A 24,006-nucleotide genomic window follows, 5' to 3' on the forward strand; every position below is an offset into this window, starting at 1 on the left:
CACCCAGACATGGTGATGGCCTTTTGCATCCCACGGACAAAAACTGTCTTGCCCTGTGCCTAATATAAGAAAACCACATCAACAACAGCAGAATCAACTTCCTCCTCCGCCAGCAACATCAGTTTCCTCCTCCTGGTGTACAACATTGACAAATTCAAAATCAGGAACTGGATTGTGTGTGATCCTTCCAGCATATGCAGAGGGCGTGCTGCAAATGCTGGAAGGATCCACCTCTTCGCGTACAGTGATGGGAAGGTCAGGCTTTGCAACCCCAACACCCTTGGACTCTCCTTGGGGATTTGTGATACTGTGTCTTTAGAAGGCTGAGTTGTTTGCTGTCTTTTTTTGACAGCTTAACTCTCTTTACATTTCTAGGGGGGGAAGAGGAAGAAGACGAGGGGGGCTGTGATCGTTGTGTGAAGCTGGACCACTAGTCAAGAACTTAAGCCAGGCCCTTAGCCGTTCCTTGCCACTCCATGTGGTAAAGCTTACATTTCTCCTCCAAGGATTTACATTTTTTTTTTCTTAGATGTACTCAACTTTGCCTTTTTGGATTTCACAAGCCCTCAACGATGACATTGGGCATCGGCATTGGCAGAAGACGTTGATGGCATTTCATCATCATGTTCTATGTCTTGACTAGTGGTAGCAGCTTCAGCACTTGGAGGAAGTGGTTCTTGTACTATTGGAGCATCCATATTTTGGTTCTCCATTATCTTTCTGGAGTACAGCCACACAGCAGCAGAGACACAGAAAAATGTAAAAGGATTATTATTTACGTCAGTAACCCTTATTGTAAAAAAAAAAAAAAGATTTATATTTTGCAGCACCGGTGTGCGGTGTGCACACAGGTGAGTTGAGACTTGTACTACCCTGGCCTGTACCAGCTTAGTCACACAGCAGCAGACACATAAAAATTTAAAAGGATTTTAAGGAATATGTCGGTAACCCTTATTGTTCAAAAAAATTAGATTGATTATTTTGCAGCACCGGTGTGCACACAGGTGAGGTGAGACTTGTAGTACCCTCTTCCAGCTAACAGTCACACAGCAGCAGACAGAAACATTGAAAAGGATTTTAAGGAATTTATATAAGTCAGTAACCCTTATTGTCCAAAAAAATTAGATTGATTATTTAGCAGCACCGATTACTTTGCAGCACCGGTGTGCACACAGGTGTGGTGAGACTTGTAGTGCCCTCTTCCAGCTAACAGTTACACAGCAGCAGACATAGAAAAATTAAAAGGAAAAAGAAGTCAGTAACCCCTTTATTATTGTAAAATAAAAATGATATTTTGCAATTTGCACCGACGTGTGGCCTGCACAGGTGAGGTGAGACTTGCAGTACCTTCTCCCGGCTTACACACACAGCAGCAGACACAGAAAAAATGTAAAGGATTTTTAATAAGTCAGTATTATTTACTTTATACATTATACTTTATTCTAAAATAAAAATTATATTCTGAAATTTATTTTGCAATGACGTGTGGCCTACACAGGTGAGGTGAGACTTGTAGTACCCTGTTCCAACTTAGTCACACAGCAGAAGACACAGAACATTTTAAAAGGATTATTGGTACTTGTGTATTTGCAGGGCACCCAATTAGCATACATACGCTAGCGTAGGGAATCGCATTGCATCGCATGGGCTGCGTGATGCGATGCGATCGCATGCGATTTTATAGGGTGCGATGCCATTGAATTTATTATACACTTGTATGACATGCAATGAGGTTAAAGGCACTTCCCCACTATCCACGCCACCCCAAAGCGTGGCGGGCGGTGGCGAAACGTGTCCTCCCGACCTTTTCATACCCCCACTCTCCACGTTGGCGTGGAGTTGATTTTATATAGTGTGGCGAGCCCCGCGAGGGGACGCAGATTATTTACATGTATTCCGCATCCCCTCGCCACACTATATAAAATTAACTCCACGCCGACGTGGATAGTTGGGGTATGAAAACTTCAGGAGGACGTGTTCCGCCGCCCATCGCGGGGCTCGCTGCACTTGCCACGCTTCGGGGTGGCGTGGATAGTGGGGGGGTGCCTAAATCTCATTGCATCTCATAGAAGTGTTTACTAAATTTAATGGCATCGCACCCTATAAAATAGCAAGCGATCACATGTGATTTTGCGTGCGGTGCGATCGCATGCGATGCGCCGGGGCCAAGAGAGCAGTGAATAAATTACATAGAAAAATCGCATCGCACCACACGGCACTAAAACGGCCCATGCGATGCGATTTTCTTACGCAGAATCGCCCACTAAGCAATTTGCTTAGTGGGCGCCCTGCTAATACACAAGTACCGGATTATTATTAAGGAAAGGAAAGGGAGTGGGACTGGACACTGGAGGACAGGTAAATCAGGAAAAAAGAGAGGGGTATATGTGACAAACCGGAAAGGAATGCCAGTAACCCTTTGCTTTACCTTGTACTCAGGAGCTCGGTCGTGATGTCTTCTTCTCCTTTGTATTCGGCTGAGGCAAGAATCAGGCTGAATATACAGTTCAAGGGTGTTTATTGGCAACAAAATCAAGTATCTGAACTAGGTAGCCGGCAGGCCTACCAACGGTATGAATCACCCCAGAGAGTAATAAAGTGCAAGTATGGTAAACACAATAAATGACACTTTCTCAAGATAAGGCATTTCTATACATGCAAGTATTTCCTCTTAGGGAAAATATGACTAAGCAGTACCTTTTAGTGCAATAGTTCTGCAATTAAACTATCATGACTACAATAACTATTTTTTTTTACTGTCACAGCTGAATAACCCCAGTACAACGTGTCCAATCACAGAGAGGTCACAGGGTGGGTTAGGCTCAGAAACAACTATGCAAGTGGGTGAGCCAGCAGTGTCACCAAAGGAGGGAACAATGACCTAACAATTCTCATACCAATCACAGTTATCACTGGGTATAAATGTAAGGTGTTTAACAATCACATCAAACTATACTGAATACTAACTTATTAGCTTTACAATGCAGATCAAGGTCACACAATAATACTTTAATATGAACAATCCTCTGCTACTGGGTACCCAGTTTCTATGATGGATCCGATATGATTTCCCGGCGGTCGGGATCCCGACACTGGAATCCCGACCGCCGAAATCCCGACAAGGGGGGGACATGGATCGCCCCCCCTTGCGGGCTCGCTGCGCTCGCCACGCAGCGGGCCCGGTGCCTCGCTACGCTCGGCACGCTATTTTATTCTCCCTCCATGGGTGTCGTGGACACCCACGGAGGGAGAAAGTTTCGGGATTTCGGCGGTCGGGATTCCAGTGTCGGGATTCCGACCGCCGGGATCCCGACCGCCGGGAAATTAACCGCATCCCTCTATGATAACCTACTGTCTCTTAAGGCCCCCATACACTACGGGATTTGGCCCCGATTTCACCCGATTCTGGAGGATTGGGCCGAGAAATCGGGTGAAACTGGGCAAATTGCGTAGTGTATGACATCCAATCTGATCCGATGCGCGGTCCCGTGTACATCGGATCAGATCCGGATGTCGGACGGTCTGCACATAAGATTAATCATGTGCAGCCGTCCGGGGGAGTGACAGGAGCAGGCTGGGGGCAGGGTCCGGTCCTGGGTACCTGTAGGTGCAGGCTGTAATCTGTATTGTGCACTGGGAGAGCCTCAGCCTCTTCAGCTGTAGCGGCGCTGTGGCAGGCAGGGTCAGGAGCGGGGACCGCAGATGCAGAGAGACCGGGTGCGCGGCGCGAGAATAGAGAATAGAAAGAAATCCCATTCAAAGGACTGGGCGGCCGCTGATTGGCTGAGAACTCAGCCAATCAGCGGCCGCCCAGTCTTTTGAATAGGATGGTTTCTATTCTCCCGCTCGCCGTGGGGACCACAGAGCAGTAAATTGGGGCTGACTTGTCCTTAGGACAAGTCGCCCTAGTGTATGGGGGCCTTAAGACAGACCTGTGCACAAGGATTTAGAGTTTGTTGGAGGCCTCTATTCTTCCACTGCGCAGTGAACATGCGCACAGCGTCTATTCCCGCAGTCAGGGGTCTTGGGGCATGGCTAGAGGCTCACAGAGCCTCTCGGTCATGCCCCCATAGCGGCAAAATGGGGGCGTGGCCTCGCGGGTGAGCTGCAAGTATAGACCACGCCCCTAAATTAGGCCACGCCCCCGAAATTTCAATGATCAATTAGAGCAGTGGTTCCCAACCCTGGTCCTCAAGTACCCCCAACAGTGCATGTTTTTCAGGTCTCCACACAGAATCGCAAATACTATAATTAGCTCCACCTGCGGATCTTTTCAAATGTGCCTGAATAATGAGTGCACCTGCCGGGTGACCTGGAAAACGTGCACTGTTGGGGGTACTTGAGGACCAGGGTTGGGAACCACTGAATTAAAGAATTCTCTAAAAAAGAAAAAAATGGAGGAAAAACAACTGCTAAAAAATCAGATTGGATCACTAAAAAACAGTCATTGCGTGAATGTGTGCTCCAGGTAAGAAGAAAGGCAGTTCATAAATGCCAAGATGTTTGGGCATAGTTACCAACGGTGATGGTCAGATGTAAGGACCTCATATGTGTTAACAAAGATGGTGGCTTCGGTCTATTGCCCAGCGTGTGGATCCAGAAAAAACTCAGCTTTGCGCCATTTTATCCCCACCCACCACCTCGTAATGGTTTAAAATGGCATTGCACGGTGGTGAGCGTGGCTGAAACGTCACGAGCGCTCTGGCCACGCCCACAAACAAGGAGCCACACGTGTGGCTCTGCCCCCGCCCCACCCCTTTTCACTCCCCACAGCCCCACCCTCCTGAGCTGGCTGCCCTCTTCCTGAAAGGGCAGCCATAAAGTAGGTAAGTATGTTCTACGGACAGTATGGTGACTGTATGCTTGCTCTATCCCCATAGCCCCTATGTGATTTAAATAGCATAATTAGATGCACGTACAGTAGTGCCCATATACAGTACACGCATAACCTATGCAATAGCATTTTCTGAGATAAAAAGTGTATTTAACATACAGTACTGTACAGTAAAGTAGTATGTATAACTGTATGAATGCTAGACTAAAAACATAGAGAAAGAAGAAAAACATTGTTTCTTAGAGAATCTAAGCCAGGTCTCAGAGAGCAGCACAATGATCCACTACCCTACCACAGTCTATTTAAAGAGTGATCTTATGCCATCAGTTATGCTTACTCTATGGGAACTGCAGCAGCTGGCTGGGCAGCGATCGAAGCACAGCAGGCGTGTGGCTGGGCGTCCGTGACAGGTATGGCGGCGGCTGGCATCAGCGTCACGTGATGTCAGGGGTCACGCTGCGCAGCCTGGGCGCCACCATGCCTGTCATCACAGCACATTGTCCTGAACAGCGGAACGTCCACCAGGGGTCAGTAGCAGTCAGCCGGTCAGCATCTGAGCCATATTCTAAGGTGCTCAGCGCTGCCCGGCTTTAAAAAACAAGTTAATTTTGCACTGGGGTACTAATCTCGGAAACCCGGGATTGAAAGCTTCGACCCAGGATTCAAATCCCGACAATTTTAGGCCAAAATCCCAGGATCTCGCCGATCCTGATCCCGGCATTGGCCTCCCTAGCCGCAGCACTGTTTGCTAAGAGTGAGATGCACGAGCGCCTCATACGAAAGCAAGTCCCATTCTCGGCGAACAGCATGGCTCCTTCTGTACTGTACAGTAAATCAATCCGCTGCTGGATTAGTGGCGCATTATACACCCAGTGGTGGTGATGCGTATAGCAGGCATATTTCATGGCATGCCTCAACGCACCTCAGTGCGCCTAAGCGTGCTATAAAAGTGGCATACCAAAACCCTTGCCTAAGCACGCTGGCACAATGGATGGGCATTCCTCCAACTGTACATTCTTTCTATGCCAAGTGGGTGTGATTTGTTCTAATCCCCAAAATCTATATAAGTATAATTGAACGATGTATATAGATGTTCCACGATAACTCTCGAATGCTTTAACTAATCGTCTTCAAACTTTGCACACTACCTTATCATTTTAAGGGACAATCTAAGTTCAAAGATGGGTTTAATCGGATGAGCCCTTAAGGGCGCTGTCATAAGGGTCCATGCTATAACTGTTGTTTTCATGCTTACGACTTTTTGAATACAACACAATAAACAGACTCCCTTAAGTGGACCCTTAAAGCCCTATAAGGGTCCATTAAATGAAAAACATTTTCACTTTACAAAAACTTGGAGAAACTGAAATTAATAAGCGTCTCATCGGCAGAGAGGTCTGTGAATCGAACATTGTCGAAATCCATATGAGATTGATCCCCAGTTTTTTCTTTTAATTGTTTGCTTATTAAATGAAAGTTTTCAGGAACTTCTGCCCTGCTGTGGTTAGGAAGGGTAGGTGAAGAGTTGGAAACTTGCTCTGGCTGCTGCAGCAGCTCCTGCCCTGCCATGGCTGGGAAGGGAAGGTGGATAGTTGGAGACCTGCTCTGGCTGCTGCAATGACATTTGAGTGTTAAATATACATTTATCTTAAGTCGGTCTTCTCAGCTGTATCATACACACGATAAGAGCATTGGATCAATTTGAATCCAGTGTGGCTCAGGATTGACAGTAATGACAGCTCCAAGGGGCTAACATATAATATACCCACTGTGGAATATACACCTTTCAAAGATTATCCCCAAGCCTAAAAGAATTTACAAATACAACCACTAAAACTGTCACTCTCTATACTCAGCACTTGCTATAGATTGTTATAAATCTCTCTCTGCTACAAAATATGACACAGATAGTTTACATTTGTTGCAATTGATTCCCAGTCTATTTAGCCAGTATTAGGGGAAAACGTGAGAAATAAACTATACACCACAGCAAAACAAATCCACAACTAATAAAGAACGAACACAATCAAAATTGTTTATTCTAATGTGCCACCTGCTCGCCACCTTTTTTTAAAAACACTTGATTGTCTCGTTGTGTCTTTGGGGGAAATTTACTAAAGGAAATTTGTAAAAAATAGGTGTATTTGTATCCAGAAATAGTAAATGTCAAAAATAAGTGTATTTCTGTATACAAATACACCTATTTTTTACAAATTTCCTTTAGTAAATTTCCCCCTATATCTCACTTTGTGTTAAATGTGTTTTTTATATTTCGGAGCTATTTTATAAATACTCAATAAAAGTAAAATTTTAACAATATAGGTGCACCATAAAAAAGGACATACTGTTCTTTTCCTTATACCAATCTTTTGTCCTATGGTTGCACACCTTCATGATAAATACTGTAGACAAATATTATTGTCTCATTTCAATAGAGGGTCCTACTTCTCGATCAAAAAGAATATACAAATATTTTTGGTACTCTTTACCTAGAAGGGCGCCCACGATTTTGATCTTGGGCATCGCAAGGTAAAAAATCGGGTCGGTCGCATCGCATGCGACCAAAAAATCGCATGCGATGCGATTTCCCATAGGGAACATGGTTAAATGTCCCAATTGACCCGATTTTCCATAGGGAACAATGTTAAATGGCCCACAGAGGCCAAATATGCACCCTGAAGTGTGAAATGCCCCCCCAATTGTTAATGCCACCCCACGATCAACATCAACCCGAAGCGTGGCGAGCGCAGCAAGCCCGCGAGGGGCGGCGGTACGCGTCCTACGACCTTTTCATACCCCCACTATCCACGTCAACGTGGAGTTGAGAATAGAAAGTGTGGCGAGCGCAGCGAGCCACCGAGCCCGAAGCGTGGCGAGCGCGGCGAGCCCCGCGAGGGGACGCGGACACCTGTGAAGCCCGCGAGGGGACGCGTATACCTGTGAAGGTATCCACGTCCCCTCGCGGGGCTCGCCACGCTTCGGGCTCGGTGGCTCGCTGCGCTCGCCACACTTTCTATTCTCAACTCCACGCCGACGTGGATAGTGGGGATATGAAAAGTTTGTAGGACGCGTACCGCCACCCCTCGCTGCGCTCGCCACGCTTCGGGTTGACGTTGATCGTGGGGTGGCGTTAACAATTGGGGGGGCCATTTCACACTTCAGGGTGCCTATTTGGCCTCTGTGGGCCATTTAACATAGCTCCCTATGGAAAATCGGGTCAATTGGGACATTTAACATTGTTCCCTATGGGAAATCGCGGTAATCGTGTCGGTCGCATTGCATACGGTTTTTTGGTCGCATGCGATGCGACCGATGCGATTTACATTTTAACATGTATTTCTATGTAAAATCGTGGGCATCGCATCGGTCGCATCGCATGCCATTATAATGGCATGCGATGTACATACGATGCCCACGATGGGCGCCCTTCTAGGTAAAGAGTACCATATTTTTTGTCCTGTGCGATTGACATGATGTGGTTGGGAAGGGAAGGTGGATAGTTGGAGACCTGCTCTGGCTGCTGCAACAGTTTCTGCTCTGCTGTGGTTGGTAAGGGTAGGTGGATAGTTGGAAACTTGCTCTGGCTGCTGCAGCAACTCCTGCCCTGGGGTGGATGGGAAGGGAAGGTGGATAGTTGGAGACCTGCTCTGGCTGCTGCAGCAGCTCCTATCCTGCTGTGGTTGGGTAGGGTAGGTGGATAGTTTGAGACCTGCTCTGGCTGCTGCAGGAGCTCCTGCTCTGCTGTGGTTTGGAAGGTGGATAGTTGGAGACCTGCTCTGGCTGCTGAAGCAGCTCCTGCCATGATGTGGTTGGGAAGGGAAGGTGTATAGTTGGAGACCTGCTCTGGCTGCTGCAGCAGTTTCTGCTCTGCTGTGGTTGGTAAGGGTAGGTGGATAGTTGGAGACTTGCTCTGGCTGCTGCAGCAGCTCCTGCCCTGGGGTGGCTGGGAAGGGAAGGTGGATAGTTGGAGACCTGCTCTGGCTGCTACAGCAGCTCCTGCTCTGCTGTGGTTGGTAAGGGTAGGTGGATAGTTGTAGGTTTGCTCTGGCTGCTGCAGCAGCTTTGCCCTGCTGTGGTTGGGAAGGGAAGGTGGATAGTCAGAGACCTGCTCTGGCTGCTGCAGCAGCTTCTGCTCTGCAGTGGTTGGTAAGGATGGGTGGATAGTTGTAGACTTGCTCCAGCTGCTGCAGCAGCTCCTGCCCTGCTCTGGTTGGGAAGGGAAGGTGCAAAGTTGGAGACCTGTTCTGGCTGCTGCAGCAGCTTCTGCCCTGCTGTGGTTGGGAAGGGAAGGTGGAACAAGAATTGCATAACCATAAACTTTCACCCATCTGTCAGTTCGGCCTTAAGAGTAGGCTTTTAATAAAATGCATCTTAAATATTTGTTTGTGTTCAAAATGATACCATAAAAATTCCAGACTGGTTCTTCATCACAATCCGCCCCTGCTTTACAGTGGAAATATTATTCGTCATATAATGTACATACAGATGTATGTAGCAATGTCTTCCCAAGATTCTATAAACCACTGCCACTGTGGTCTAATTCTAGCCAATAATTTTAACTACTAAGGAAATGGCATAAAGCCATAAAGATAATACATGTGACAGGTATGCTTCAATTCCAGTATAAAAGTTAGAGAAACAGTCATAGAGTATGACAGTCCTGTTGAACTACCACCCCTGCCTGCTGTGACCCTTGCCTGTTGCTCTGTAATTGCAAATCTTTTTAATACATTCTTTCATTTGTGCACATTAACTATTTTTGCTAACATTTGCAATTGGGGCTTCATCCAGAGGCGACAAAAGAACTGGTTGTGCCTCTCCAACGACCACAAGAAAATAAAGGTAAGGCAATGTTTGTTACTTACCCTGAAAAGGATTTGATGGCGAAATGTATTTGTGGTTCATATATTGGGGATTAGGATGTTATATTTACATGGTTGATCAGGTACAATGCAAAACTGAGCTGTATAGAATTTCCTAAAGGTATTTCCATGACACTTATTGCAATGGGCATGTAATTCATACCTCCCATGTAATTCATGCCTGGGAGGTATGGTAATAATTATGAATACAGCTTCCATTGTCTTTAAAGATCATTGAAATTGTGTTCATATAATCAATGATTATATCTAATACTGCTTTGTAAAATCAGGATTTTTGAGGTTTTTCTGTCCGGTCTGCCTCGTAGCAACTTACCTGCAAACATTACCTAGGGGTAAATTTTGTAACCCTTTGGGTGCCAACATCTCTATGAGAGATGTGCAAAGTATCTGCTAAAAATGCCGACGTCACTCACATTTGTTGTATAAATTCAAATAAAATATGCTGCGGAAAAAAAGATTATATTTCCTATATAAGGTAAATGTTACAGGCATTATTTATGTATTTATTTACAGTTCAGTTTCTTATATAGGGCAGCAGATTCCGTTGCGATATACAATAGTAGACAGTGATAAACAAACTGGGTAACAACAGACAGACTTGGAGATAGGAGGGCCCTGCTGCAAGCTTACAGTCTATAGGGACATAGGAGGGAAACACAAGGACAGGCACCAGTAATAGCATAGCCGTCCCACCTAGTTACAAGTCCAGAAGGGAAGCAAGTGTCTCAGAGGGTTATGCGTGTACAACTTAAATATGATAGGCTTGCCTGAAGAGGTGAGTTTTCAGGGACTGCTTGAAAGTTTGGAGGCTAGTAGAGAGTCTTATTGTGTGTGGAAGGGCATTCCATAGGGTGGGAGCAGCCCGATGAAAGTCCAGTAATAGTGAATGGGAGCTAGTGATCCGTGCAGAAGAGAGACGCAGATCCTGTGCAGAGCGGAGTGGTCGAGATGGGAGATATTTGTCATAAGTAAAGAGATATTTGCTGGTGCAGTATGGTTAATAGCTATATATGCGAGTAGAAGTATTTTATAGCAAAGACGGTAATACCCCTTTTACACCAAGAAATAACCCAGGTCGGACCCAGGTCAGCGTTGGTGTAAAAGGGGTCAACCCAGGTCCAGTAACACTGGTCTCCTACCCAGGTCCTGACCAGGGTTGAACACTGGTTGGACCTGGGTCGTGGGCGGTGTAAATGGTACCAACCCAGGTTGGGACATCTGGGTAGTGCTGAAAGGATACCATAAGTGCTGGACGCCTTTCCACAGTGCGCTGCAGTGGCAAAAGACAGCAGCCAGGAAGTATACGGGCAGTGCACACATAAATCATAATTGGTAATTGGATGCAATATAATTTATATTATTATTATATTTTTTTGGGGGTGGGAGAGCACATGGGAGATTCGGTCTGCTGCTGCAGTGGAAGGGGCTGGGGAGAGCACATGGGTGATGCTGCACTTTTATACCGCTATGTGTGCTTGAGCAGTGAATAAAACTTTTTGAAAAGAATTTTACTAAATAAAAAAGCCAACATTTTTCAATGCTAACTAGTCATGTCTTTTAATTTTTATTTTAAATCATTGAGGGAAAGTTGGATGGCAGTTTATCCTAAAATGGACATTTTTAATGTCATCCATAGGGAAAAGCAGTGCTGAAAATTCCTGCCAATTGTGAGTTATTGGTATGCTTGCCTTGAAAAGAAACCTTTATATGTATTGTAACACCTTGATCCTGTGAGTGAAAACGTACGCCCAATATAATTCTATTGGACACCAGGGTGGATTTGGTGAAGGCTATACTATCACCGGAAAAAAAGATACCTTTACGTATTTGATATACACACTCCCTTTGTGAGTGTGGTACGTTCTACTTCCATTCCCCCTGTATGTCTTGAAAAGTAAAATACAGTCCCACACATTTTGTTCTTTTTTTCTTTTTTCCGCATATTGACTCACGAGGACGGGAGAAGTGAATAGAACACATACAGACAGCGCTTGAATATATCCTTACCCCTGTTTTATCTAATATTGTCTCACTTGTTTTGGTTGAACAAGTTTTTTGGTTATATTGAGCTGCTTTTCTGTTTTCTTTTGCGCCTTGGAAACCTCCAGTAATTTATACTACAGTGCTGACCCAGGTTCAGTGTAAACGGTGCAGACCTGGGTCACAGTGCTGTGTAAATGGGGTATGAAGCTGGGTCCAACCCTGGAAACTCCCATGTTCAAAGACCAGGGTCCGATCAGGGATTTTGGTGTAAAAGTGGTATAAGATACAGGTAACCAGTGGAGGGACTGGCAGAGTGGATCAGCAGACGATGAGCGTCTTGCTAGGAAGATCAGCCTAGCAGCAGCATTTAGAATGGATTGCAGTAGAGAGAGTCTGTTCTTGGGAAGACCAGTTAGGAGACTATTAAAATAATCAATACGGGATATAATGAGTGCATGGATAAGAGATTGAGGGGCAGATTTATTAAGCTTGGAGAAGAGATAAACTGGAGATAAAGCGGAGAAAAGGTAAAAGGAGATAAAGCACCAGCTAATCAACTCCCAACTGTCTTTTTCAAACACAGCTGATTGGCTGGTGCTTTATCTCCTTTTACCTGTTCTCCGCTTTATCTCCAGTTTATCTCTTCTCCAAGCTTAATATTAATCTGCCCCTTAGTAGCGTCTTTTGTGAGATACGGTCGTATCTTTGATATGTTTTTAGATGCATATAACATGATTGATGAATAAGAATTTTTTTCTTACCAATTTTCACACCTATTTTTACAAATTCACTTGGCACTTAAAGGGTTAACATTCATGTATTCCTTTTATTAAAATGATTTCCATCAAAAATAAAGAAAAAAATGGAAGAGAACTGCTGGTGCACTCTTGGAACCTGTTAAAAGCTAGGTTCTGCTAATATTATTATTTGCTCCTATATTTAAATGGATATAGTATGGAATCCCGATGCTGGAATCCCAAACGCCGAAATCCTGACATGGGGGGGACGTGGAGCGCCCCCCCTTGCAGGCTTGCTGCGCTTGCCACGCAGCGGGCCCGGAGCCTCGCTACGCTCGGCACGCTAATATATTCTTCCTCTATGGGTGTCGTGGACACCCACGGAGGGAGAAAGTTTCGGGATTTCGGCAGTCGGGATTTCAGCGTCGGGATTCTGAACGCCGGGCTTCCGCCCGCCGGGAAATTGACTGCATCCCATTTAAATGCAACTAATTCAAATCCCTGTTATGTTCCTAATATTCATTTATACTTATTTATTTTTTTATTTATTTGGCACACATATATTAAAATATAAATGAAATGATAATTGAAAAGTAAAATGTGATTAAAAATTGTTGTCCGCTATGTCAATTTGTATCCTTTCTTGTTATATACAGTACTGGAGTTTTTTTTTAATTGTTATTTTTCACATAGCTATTTAATTATCTCTGTGTTTTTAAATTGTTTATTAGGAGTTGCCTTTTTTAACTTAATGAGAATGTTATGTATCTACATTTGTTGTTCCGTCTTCTGGGTTTCTTCTTACTGTGATTGTAACTGTTTCATTTTAGACATACTGGGGGAAATTTACTACCATGAGAGTTATATTTGACATGCGATGTTGCTATGGACAACCAGTGAGAATCTACTTATTTATTTAGCACCTTCTAGAACATCCTTTTTAAACCGGTGTGCTGCTACCAGTTTCTAGGTTTGCCGTCACACGTCTGACAGACCTGCAGCCCTGTGAGGGAATTTATGTATCTGGCACTGTGGGGGCATTTATGTACCTGGCACTGTGCGGGCATATATGTATCTGGCACTGCTGGGGGGGGGCATAACATCTATATCTGGCACTGTTGGGGGCTTTATGTGTAGCTGACACCGCTATTTCTACTAATTTTAAGAGAAATAATAACAAATATCAACATATATTAAATCTATGTAGATATTTGTTATTATATGTATTATATTTGATTAAAAAAAACGATGGTGTGCTAGAAGATAATAGGTAGTATCTGATTGGTTGCCCATAACATCCCATCTGAAATAGAACTCACATCTTAGTAAATTCCCCTGAATATTGCCCTGTATAAGTCTGATCTTATTGTCAGTCTCATATGATAAAATGATTAGCAGCGGCACATTGAATACCCCCCATAATTTTTTATTAAACATTGAGTTTGTTACAATCCTGATGGCTAGTAAATCCAGGATTTAAATTGCTTTCTACTTAAATTATTGATGTTTGTTTCTGCTGGTTTATTGATATCTAAAGTTAAGATTTGGGGGGATTTTCTGATGGATTTGTTTTAGTAAATTTGCAAAATTGACAGATGATTACACAAGTAAATTGATGCTTAGAAAATTTACCCCAAGGTCTTAGACATTTCTGTTTGGTCTACTTCCTTCCAGCAGAGCTGGTCTGACAGGGGTCATTACCTGACGAAATGGGGACCTACAAGCTAAAGATTGCTACAGGGATTGACCTGAGTGCTGGGACCTGTGACCAAGTCTCCATTGTTCTTGTGGGAGTCAAGGGAGAAAGTGCTAAACATCACCTGGATCATAAGTGGAGTAACTTCAGACCTGGAGCTGTAAGTATTTTGCCAAGTCCCAATATTACAGAGGCTGATCATTCTAATAAGTATCTGGGATACGTACAGATGACTGGTGGTAGAGATGCCAGCAGCCAGAATACCAATGCCAGCCCCCATATGGAGGGAATCCTGATGGGGTTAGGTAAGTATACTCACCTTACCTCTGCCCCCCTAACTAGCAGCCTAACCCTCCCCCTCATGGCCAGCACCACCACTAAGCAGCTTTAGGCAATTGCCTATGGGCATCGGCCACTGAAGGGTGGCACCACAGGCTGCCAATAAATCGCTGTTTTTTTATTTCCGTATGTCTCAGCTGAGTTCAGTGGAGGGCTCGGGCAGGGTGCTAATTGGCACCAAGCCTGTTCAGTTCTTGAGCCGCCCGCAGCCACGCCCTGTTTGGTCACACTGCGCTGCTGGGGGCTCACAGGAGAAGGCAGAGAGAGGACCCCTCTGCATGGGTCTCCTCTGTTTCCGCTCTCATAGCCAAAGCAGGCAGCGGTGGTCCTCCAGTGGCCACAGCGCAAAGGTTTCTCATACTGTAGCTTTTCACTATCACTGCCTTTGCAGCAGCCCAAGGAGGCTTACTGTAAGTAGGTTCCCGAGTCCGGCGCATGCGCAGTATGGTCCGCGGTACTGCGCATGTGCAGAACGCGTTTGGGGGCAGCCGCGCATTTGTGCACAGAGAGGCATCCCATAGGGAGGGAACACCTTCCAATAGGACTGCCTTGAGTGACTGGCAGGTCGGACTTCCAATAGGAAGTCACTGCCAGTCACATTGAAGCCAGAGGCAAAGACAGTGGCAGATATTTGGGGGGGGGGGCTGAAGCCCTGCATCCCATAGGTAAAAACCGCCACTGGATATGGGTGTGTGACGGAGGGTACTGGGTGCAGGACTGGGATATGGATGTGCATGTGTTCAGGAGGGTGCTGGGTGCAGGTGTGGGGTATGGGTGTGTGGGAGGAAGGGTGCTGGGGTCTGCGTGTGTTAGTGAGGGTTGTTGCTGGGTGTAGGGCTGGGTATACTGTGTAAGTCACAGGGGCGGATTGGGAATTAAAACCAGCCCGGGAAATATCTCGAAGTAGCCCTAAGGGGGGGCCTATCAGTATGGGGCGTGGCCTATTTCACCAAGGCCCATTATACATATACCTCACACTGTGATGCCATTATACATATGCCACACACCGTCATGCCATTATACATATGCCACACCCCCTGTTGCTCCATTACACATATGCCACACACCTTTATGCCATTATACATATGCCACACACCGTGATGCCATTATACATATGCCACACACCGTGATGCCATTATACATATGCCACACACCCTGATGCCATTATACCCATGCCACACAACGTAATGCACCATTATACCCATCCGCACACCCTGATGCCATTATACATATGCCACACACCATCATGCCATTATACATATGCCACACCCCCTGTTGCTCCATTACACATATGCCACACACCTTTATGCCATTATACATATGCCACACACTGTGATGCCATTATACATATGCCACACACCGTGATGCCATTATACATATGCCGCACACCGTGATGCTTCATTATACATATGCCACACACCGTGATGCCATTATACATATGCCACACACCCTGATGCCATTATACCCATGCCACACAACGTAATGCACCATTATACCCATCCGCACACCCTGATGCCATTATTCATATGCCACACACCTTGATGCCATTATACATATGCCACACACCCTGATGGCATTATACATATTCTGCACACCGTGATGCCCATCATACATATGCCGCACACCGTAATGCCCATCATACATATGCCACACACCGTAATGCCCATCATACATATGCCACACAATGTGATGCCCATTATACATATGCCGCACACCGTAATGCCCATCATACATATGTCACACACCGTGATGCTCCATTATACATATGCCACACACCCTGATGCCATTATACCCATGCCACACAACGTAATGCACCATTATACCCATCCGCACACCCTGATGCCATTATACATATGCCACACACCCTGATGCCATTATACATATGCCACACACCCTGATGCCATTATACATATGCCACCAACCCTGATGCCATTATACATATGCCACACACCGTGATGCTCCATTATACATATGCCACACACCGTGATGCCATTATACATATGCCACACACCCTGATGCCATTATACATATGCCGCACACCGTGATGCTCCATTATACATATGCCACACACCGTGATGCCATTATACATATGCCACACACCCTGATGCCATTATACCCATGCCACACAACGTAATGCACCATTATACCCATCCGCACACCCTGATGCCATTATACATATGCCACACACCTTGATGCCATTATACATATGCCACACACCCTGATGCCATTATACATATGCCACCAACCCTGATGCCATTATACATATGCCGCACACCGTGATGCTCCATTATACATATGCCACACACCGTGATGCCATTATACATATGCCACACACCCTGATGCCATTATACATATGCCGCACACCGTGATGCTCCATTATACATATGCCACACACCGTGATGCCATTATACATATGCCACACACCCTGATGCCATTATACCCATGCCACACAACGTAATGCACCATTATACCCATCCGCACACCCTGATGCCATTATACATATGCCACACACCTTGATGCCATTATACATATGCCACACACCCTGATGCCATTATACATATGCCACCAACCCTGATGCCATTATACATATGCCGCACACCCTGATGCTCCATTATACATATGCCACACACCGTGATGCCATTATACATATGCCACACACCCTGATGCCATTATACCCATGCCACACAACGTAATGCACCATTATACCCATCCGCACACCCTGATGCCATTATACATATGCCACACACCCTGATGCCATTATACATATGCCACACACCCTGATGCCATTATACATATGCCACCAACCCTGATGCCATTATACATATGCCGCACACCGTGATGCTCCATTATACATATGCCACACACCGTGATGCCATTATACATATGCCACACACCCTGATGCTATTATACCCATGCCACACAACATGATGCACCATTATACCCATCCGCACACCCTGATGCCATTATACATATGCCGCACACCTTGATGCCATTATACATATGCCACACACCGTGATGCCATTATACATATGCCACATACCTTGATGCCATTATACATATGCCACACACCTTTATGGCATTATACATATGCCGCACACCGTGATGCCCATCATACATATGCCACACACCGTAATGCCCATCATACATATGCCACACAATGTGATGCCCATTATACATATGCCGCACACCGTAATGCCCATCATACATATGCCGCACACCCTGATGCCATTATACATATGCTGTACACCCTGATGCCATTATACCCATGCCACACAACGTGATGCACCATTATACCCATCCGCACACCCTGATGCCATTATACATATGCCGCACACCTTGATGCCATTATACATATGCCACACACCGTGATGCCATTATACATATGCCACATACCTTGATGCCATTATACATATGCCACACACCTTTATGGCATTATACATATGCCGCACACCGTGATGCCCATCATACATATGCCACACACCGTAATGCCCATCATACATATGCCACACAACGTGATGCCCATTATACATATGCCGCACACCGTAATGCCCATCATACATATGCCACACACCGTGATGCTCCATTATACATATGCCGCACACCCTGATGCCATTATACATATGCTGTACACCCTGATGCCATTATACCCATGCCACACAACGTGATGCACCATTATACCCATCCGCACACCCTGATGCCATTATACATATGCCGCACACCTTGATGCCATTATACATATGCCACACACCCTGATGCCATTATACATATGCCACACACCTTGATGCCATTATACATATGACACACACCTTGATGCCATTATACATATGCCACACACCCTGATGCCATTATACATATGCCACACACCCTGATGCCATTATACATATGACACACACCTTGATGCCATTATACATATGCCGCACACCCTGATGCCATTATACATATGCTGTACACCCTGATGCGATTATACCCATGCCACACAACGTGATGCACCATTATACCCATCCGCACACCCTGATGCCATTATACATATGCCGCACACCTTGATGCCATTATACATATGCCACACACCCTGATGCCATTATACATATGCCACACACCTTGATGCCATTATACATATGACACACACCTTGATGCCATTATACATATGCCGCACACCCTGATGGCATTATGCATATGCCGCACACTGTAAAGCCCATTATACATATGCCACACACTGTAATGCCCATCATACATATGCCACACACCGTAATGCCCATCATACATATGCCACACACCGTGATGCCCATTATACATATGCCACACACCATGATGCCCTGCTTCTGAGGGTCGAGAGAAGAACAGAATCCAGCAAAATTCTGTTATGCGGTGGGAGGGGGGTCTATATGCTGTTATGCGCGGGGGGGGGGGTCTCTTCACAAGTGTAAAGGTGCCTATACACGCACCGATCCCGGCGTGCGTTCTGGGCTAAGTGCTGGGTCCAAATGTCCCACTTCTATATCTTCAGCACTCCATGCTGTGACTGCAGGGCAGTTGCCTAGCAACCCCCTGTAGTGTCTGCGTGAATGGGGTGACACTGGCCACCAAGGTGAATGCTGGGCTTTGAAAAGGGATACCCAGTTTTCTGGGGTGTCACAGAGCCTTTTTAACAGCATTGGGTGCTTGGGCAATTCGGACTTCTTTCCTAGCACGGCGCCAGCGATTTTAATTGCATTGATCGGTACCTAAAAAATCACGTTGATCGCATCGCATGCAACCAAATCGCATCCGATGCGATCAACGCGATTTTTACATTGGAATCAATGTAAAATGGTCCCGAGACCCATTTTTACATTGGGACCAATGTAAAATACACCGTACACCCCAATTTTTATTGCATACCCCCGTATATATGGGTCAAATGCCCCCCCATTGTTAACGCCACCCCACTATTGACGCCAACCCGAAGCGTGGCGAGCGCAGCGAGCCTGCGAGGGGCGGCGGTACGCATCCTCCGACCTTTTCATACCCCCACTATCCACGTCGGCGTGGAGTTGATTTTACAAAGTGTGGCGAGCCCGAAGCGTGGCGAACGCAGCGAGCCCCACGAGGGTCCGCGCATTACTTCACAGGTATTGGGGGTAGTTGGGGTATGGGGGTAGTGGGGGTATGAAAAGGGGTATGAAAAAGTTGGAGGACGCGTACTGCCACCCCTCGCAGGCTTGCTGCGCTCGCCACGCTTCGGGTTGGCGTCAATAGTGGGGGTGGCGTTAGCAATGGGGGCCATTTCCCATACAAATTACCCATAAGGGTGGGTATACAATAAAAAATTGGGTCCATTGGGGCATTTAACATTGATCCCTATGTAAAATCGCGTTGATCGCATCGCATGCCATTATTATGGCATGTGATGGACGCGATCAACGCGATTTTAACATTGACAGGTAATTTAACATTGATTCCTATGTAAAATCGCGTTAATCGCGTCAATACGATTTCATCCTTTCCGGCAATAAAGGCTGTTAATTGACAGAAAATCGCGTTCATCGCATACCTTACGTTACCTTAACTTAAGGTATCCGATTAACCACGACGGGCACCGTGCTAGGAAACAAGTACCGGCAATTCTTGTATTTGTGCCTTTGTCCTACTGGGCCCTCATTTGTTCTGCCATGGCACAGAAGCCCTGCACCATCCCCCCATTCCCTCTGCTGAACCAGAGACTGCAATCTGCACCAGCTGGCTCTCCCTTGCTGTTCCAATACCCCCATGCATACACACACCGCCGCTGTTCCTCAATCTTCACTTGCTCTTTGGTGTAGAAGAGCAGAGCCAGCGGGGAAGGGGCATCAGCCAGGGGGGAGCAGCTCGGCCGGACAACAGCACTCTGCCCCAGGGACCAACACCTGGCTGCCATCGCCTTACAAGTTCCCATAGTGCTTGGTGAGCTCCCAAGTGCAGGTATCTGAGCCGTGCTGCCCCGCCGACATCATGCCCTGGCAAGAGGGGGGCGACAAGGCGGCTTCGATTGCTCAGAAGGCCACCACTCGGGATGGCCATCGACCATCAATGTTTAGAAATCATTGATGGTTTATGGCCGATGTCGAATAGTTTTGACATCGATGGGGAAGAACCAGATGGTTTCCCACCATCGATGTCAAGCTTAAACGAATAGTTTCATTTTTGCTTTTTACCCAAGGAGCCGGGGCACGGAGCATAGCTCCGCCCCCGGCACCCGCAAATCCCCGCCCTCGTATTTTGATTGGCCCAGAGGTCATTCAATCAAAGAAAATGGATGACCATCGATATGTAAAAACATCGATGGTCATCCATTGGATAGTTATGCACTATCGATGGTCAGTTGTGCTTTTGCCATCGATGGCAACCATCGATGGCAAAGGCAATGATGGCCATCCCTAGCCACCACACACGCAGAGATGTGTGGGACTTCTGAGAGACCATAACAAGCAAGGCTGCTCTACATTGCAGTCCCGCGGGTCGTGCATTCCTATCGCGTTGTGGGCGAGAGTCAGGCACTTTCTGAGCGATTTAGTAAAATTATGTAAAATCGCTAAGGAATTGGCTGAATATCGCTCTGTGTGTAGGGTCCATTACTGAGTTTGTTATCAGGTTCCCATGACTTAAAATACAGAAATATTTATGAAAAATAATCAGGAGATATGAAAGTATGAAAAAGATTATTAATTTAACCAGTAATTTTATACCGGAAGCATCTAATCTTCCCGCATTCCCCCAAAAATACAATGTGTGAAAGTAGCTGAAGAATAATGAAATTTCTGGCAAATCAGTCTCAACAATAACCCAATGTTTCCCCTGTGCAGAAGCAATGTAAGCCCTATGGAGAAATCTGAAATGTACTTAATGCAAATATGCAGACAGCAAATGTTTTAGGCAGAGCTTTAAATCTTGGATCCATTTAAAATATCCAGAATATCTGGAAAGTGAAACTTCCAAGAATAAATAATGGTTTTCCAGATTTCCTCAGAGTATAACAAAATGAATTGGCACTATAGATATTTAGATCTATAAGCATGGGCAGATTCGGGGGGGGGGGGGGGGGGGCTGGGATCGGGGCTCTCCAACGAGCCAGGCCCCGCGTTGCTAGCCCCCCGGAAACCAGAGATACCACCGGTTCCCAGAGGGCTAACAACCCGGGAGTCCGTCTGCGCATGCGCAGAGTGACGGAGACGGCGGGGGGCATGCTGGGAGGGATCCATGACGGATCCCTCACAGTAGCACTGCGTTAAGAAGCCCACAGGCTTCAACAGAGAATCGCCAGCTTTTGCTGGCGATTCCTTCCACAGCGCTGTTACTGCGGAGGGCCATTGGAGCATACAGAAATGATAACGGGGTTTTTACCGCATTTCTGCTTTAGAGAATCTCCCCCATAGTCCTCTGGATCATATCACAAATTAAATTTCTACTTTTCTACGCTTAAAGATACATATTAATTAATCAAAAAAGTGCCCTAACAAAAAGAAGAGTTATTTTTCCTTATAATCACTTTGAACATACAGCACAGTAAAGTAGTAAGTATAACTGAAGAATGCAAGGCTAAAAACATAGAGAGAGAAAAAAAAACATTGTCACAGAGAATCAAACCCGGATCTCCGAGCATGGAGAGTGGCACACTGATCCTCTAGCCTACGACACCTGGTGATAGTGACCTGTGCTCATGAGTCTATGTAAAGAGTGATCTCATGCCGTCAGTTATGCTTACTCTACCGGAACTGCAGGACGCTATGTTCATGAAATAATTTGCCTAGGGGACCCGGACGCTCCACCGGACCACTGTACCCATTTGCTCTAGCTTGTATTGCACTGTACAGGTTGTACTGCACACAGTGCCATTTGCAGAGAATGAGACACATGAGCATCTCATACGCAAGCGCGTCCCATTCTCGGCAAATGACACGGCTCCATATGTACTGTACTGTATATCAATCTGCCGCTGGATTAGTGGAGCATTATCCAACAAGTGGTGGCGATATCTATTGCATGAATATTGTATGGCATGGCTCAATGCACCTCAGTACGTCTGAGCATGCTACAAAAGTGGCGCGCCAAAACCCTTGCCTAGGAATAGCTGGCACAATGGATGAGCCTGGCTCCACCTGTATATTCATACACATAGGGCTCCCCTAGCCCTCTCCTTTTCTACAGTAGTAATCCATAAGGTACCTGTGAAAAAAAAACATCCCTCTAGTTTAGATCATGTCCACTTAGTTCCAAGTAGCATCCACCGGGGTTAAAAAACATACAAATCGAATCCAGCGGACTGAGGAGCCACAAGTGTGTTGACACTTGCAGCCCCTCCTAGAGAATGAGGAAATTTCTGGTAATGTCAGTCACCTAGTCTTCCCTCAGCCAATCAGGAGAGGGCTCCATGGGCGCTCCACAACTGGGTCTGGGTGGCTCCAAAGATGCCAATGTTATAAATTTAACAAGGGCTTCTATGGTGGGCAGCAACTCAGGCTGACCGCAAGGTGACCCCTGTGAATTAATTCATCTTTTGACTTAATGAGCCTGGGGCCAGTCATAGGGTGTGGACCCCACGGATGAAATGTAATAGGGTGCAATTTTTAGTCATGTTTTAAATCACACTAAATCACTAAATCGCATGTCTAAAAATCGCAACATTTTTGTGGAAATCGCAAATGTAATAGAGTGTAATTTTTAGACAAAGTTGGAATTCGCATGCGATTTAGTGTAGTGGACAGAGAGACCCGGTCACATCATCGGGACTCCCTGTCCGCTACAGTGTAGCGGCTGTAGCAGCTGTCAGAAGCCAGTGAGCAGTGGAAGAGATGACATCGCTGGATGGAGCAGGTAAGTTTGAAATCTTGGTGAACAATATTTTTACAGGTGAACTATGAAACGCAGTAGGCACATTAATGCCCTCCATGCTAGGTCTTGTGGCTCTACTGTAAAAAGGAATGTGTTTTTTCTAATTGTTGCACACATCAGCCCAGTGTCCACCACGCTGGGACGCTGGGGACAGCTGTGGGCTCCAGGACTGATGAAGCCTGGGGGGACCCCTTTATTGAGGGGTTCCCACTTCCCCAGATACCCCATCCAGGGCTGACCAGCCACACTGCACGTGACAGGTGACCTTACATAAAAAATATCCCCCGGCTGTGGCATGACACCGCTGGCTGTTGGACCACAGTGCTGGTTCCAAACTAAGGCTTATTTGTCCCCCATATGTTTGGAACCAGGATCAGTCCAAGAGCGTAGTGCTGGTTTCTGAAATCCTATACATTTTGTCCACTGTATTTTTGAAACCAGGACCATTTCAATGAGCCCAGGGCTGGTAATGCTCAGGAGGGGGTACCCCAGGCCGTTTTATTTCAAATATTTAACACATTTTTTGGACAGAACTATGCACAAATATCAGTGATCTGTGGATGGTTCTGTCAAACTCAACAGCCTGAACTTGTTTTGTGATCTGTGGCAACGGCTACCAAAAACCGCACCCTATTACATATGCGAGTTGTATACTTTATAATGGAAAATATCTGGATGCGAACTGAATTA

The 24,006-nt window shown here is 45.9% G+C and overlaps 2 protein-coding genes across 2 annotated transcripts in view; both read left to right on the plus strand.

The window, feature by feature from the left end:
• The window catches only part of LOC146058049 (polyunsaturated fatty acid lipoxygenase ALOX15B-like), a 154,071-nt gene that overhangs the window by 48,462 nt on the left and 81,603 nt on the right, over positions 1–24,006 (plus strand). The window lies entirely within an intron of this gene.
• Positions 14,120–24,006, plus strand: part of LOC146058558 (polyunsaturated fatty acid lipoxygenase ALOX15B-like) — a 38,900-nt gene continuing 29,013 nt past the window's right edge. Inside the window, exon 1 of the mRNA XM_083170842.1 lies at positions 14,120–14,438. Coding sequence (XP_083026968.1) covers positions 14,147–14,438 — 292 coding nt within the window. The 5' untranslated portion in view covers positions 14,120–14,146. The remainder of the gene's footprint in view (positions 14,439–24,006) is intronic.

This window comes from Crinia signifera, chromosome 2, assembly GCF_055691185.1.
Source record: "Crinia signifera chromosome 2, ASM5569118v1, whole genome shotgun sequence".
Taxonomy (NCBI): Eukaryota; Metazoa; Chordata; class Amphibia; order Anura; family Myobatrachidae; genus Crinia; species Crinia signifera.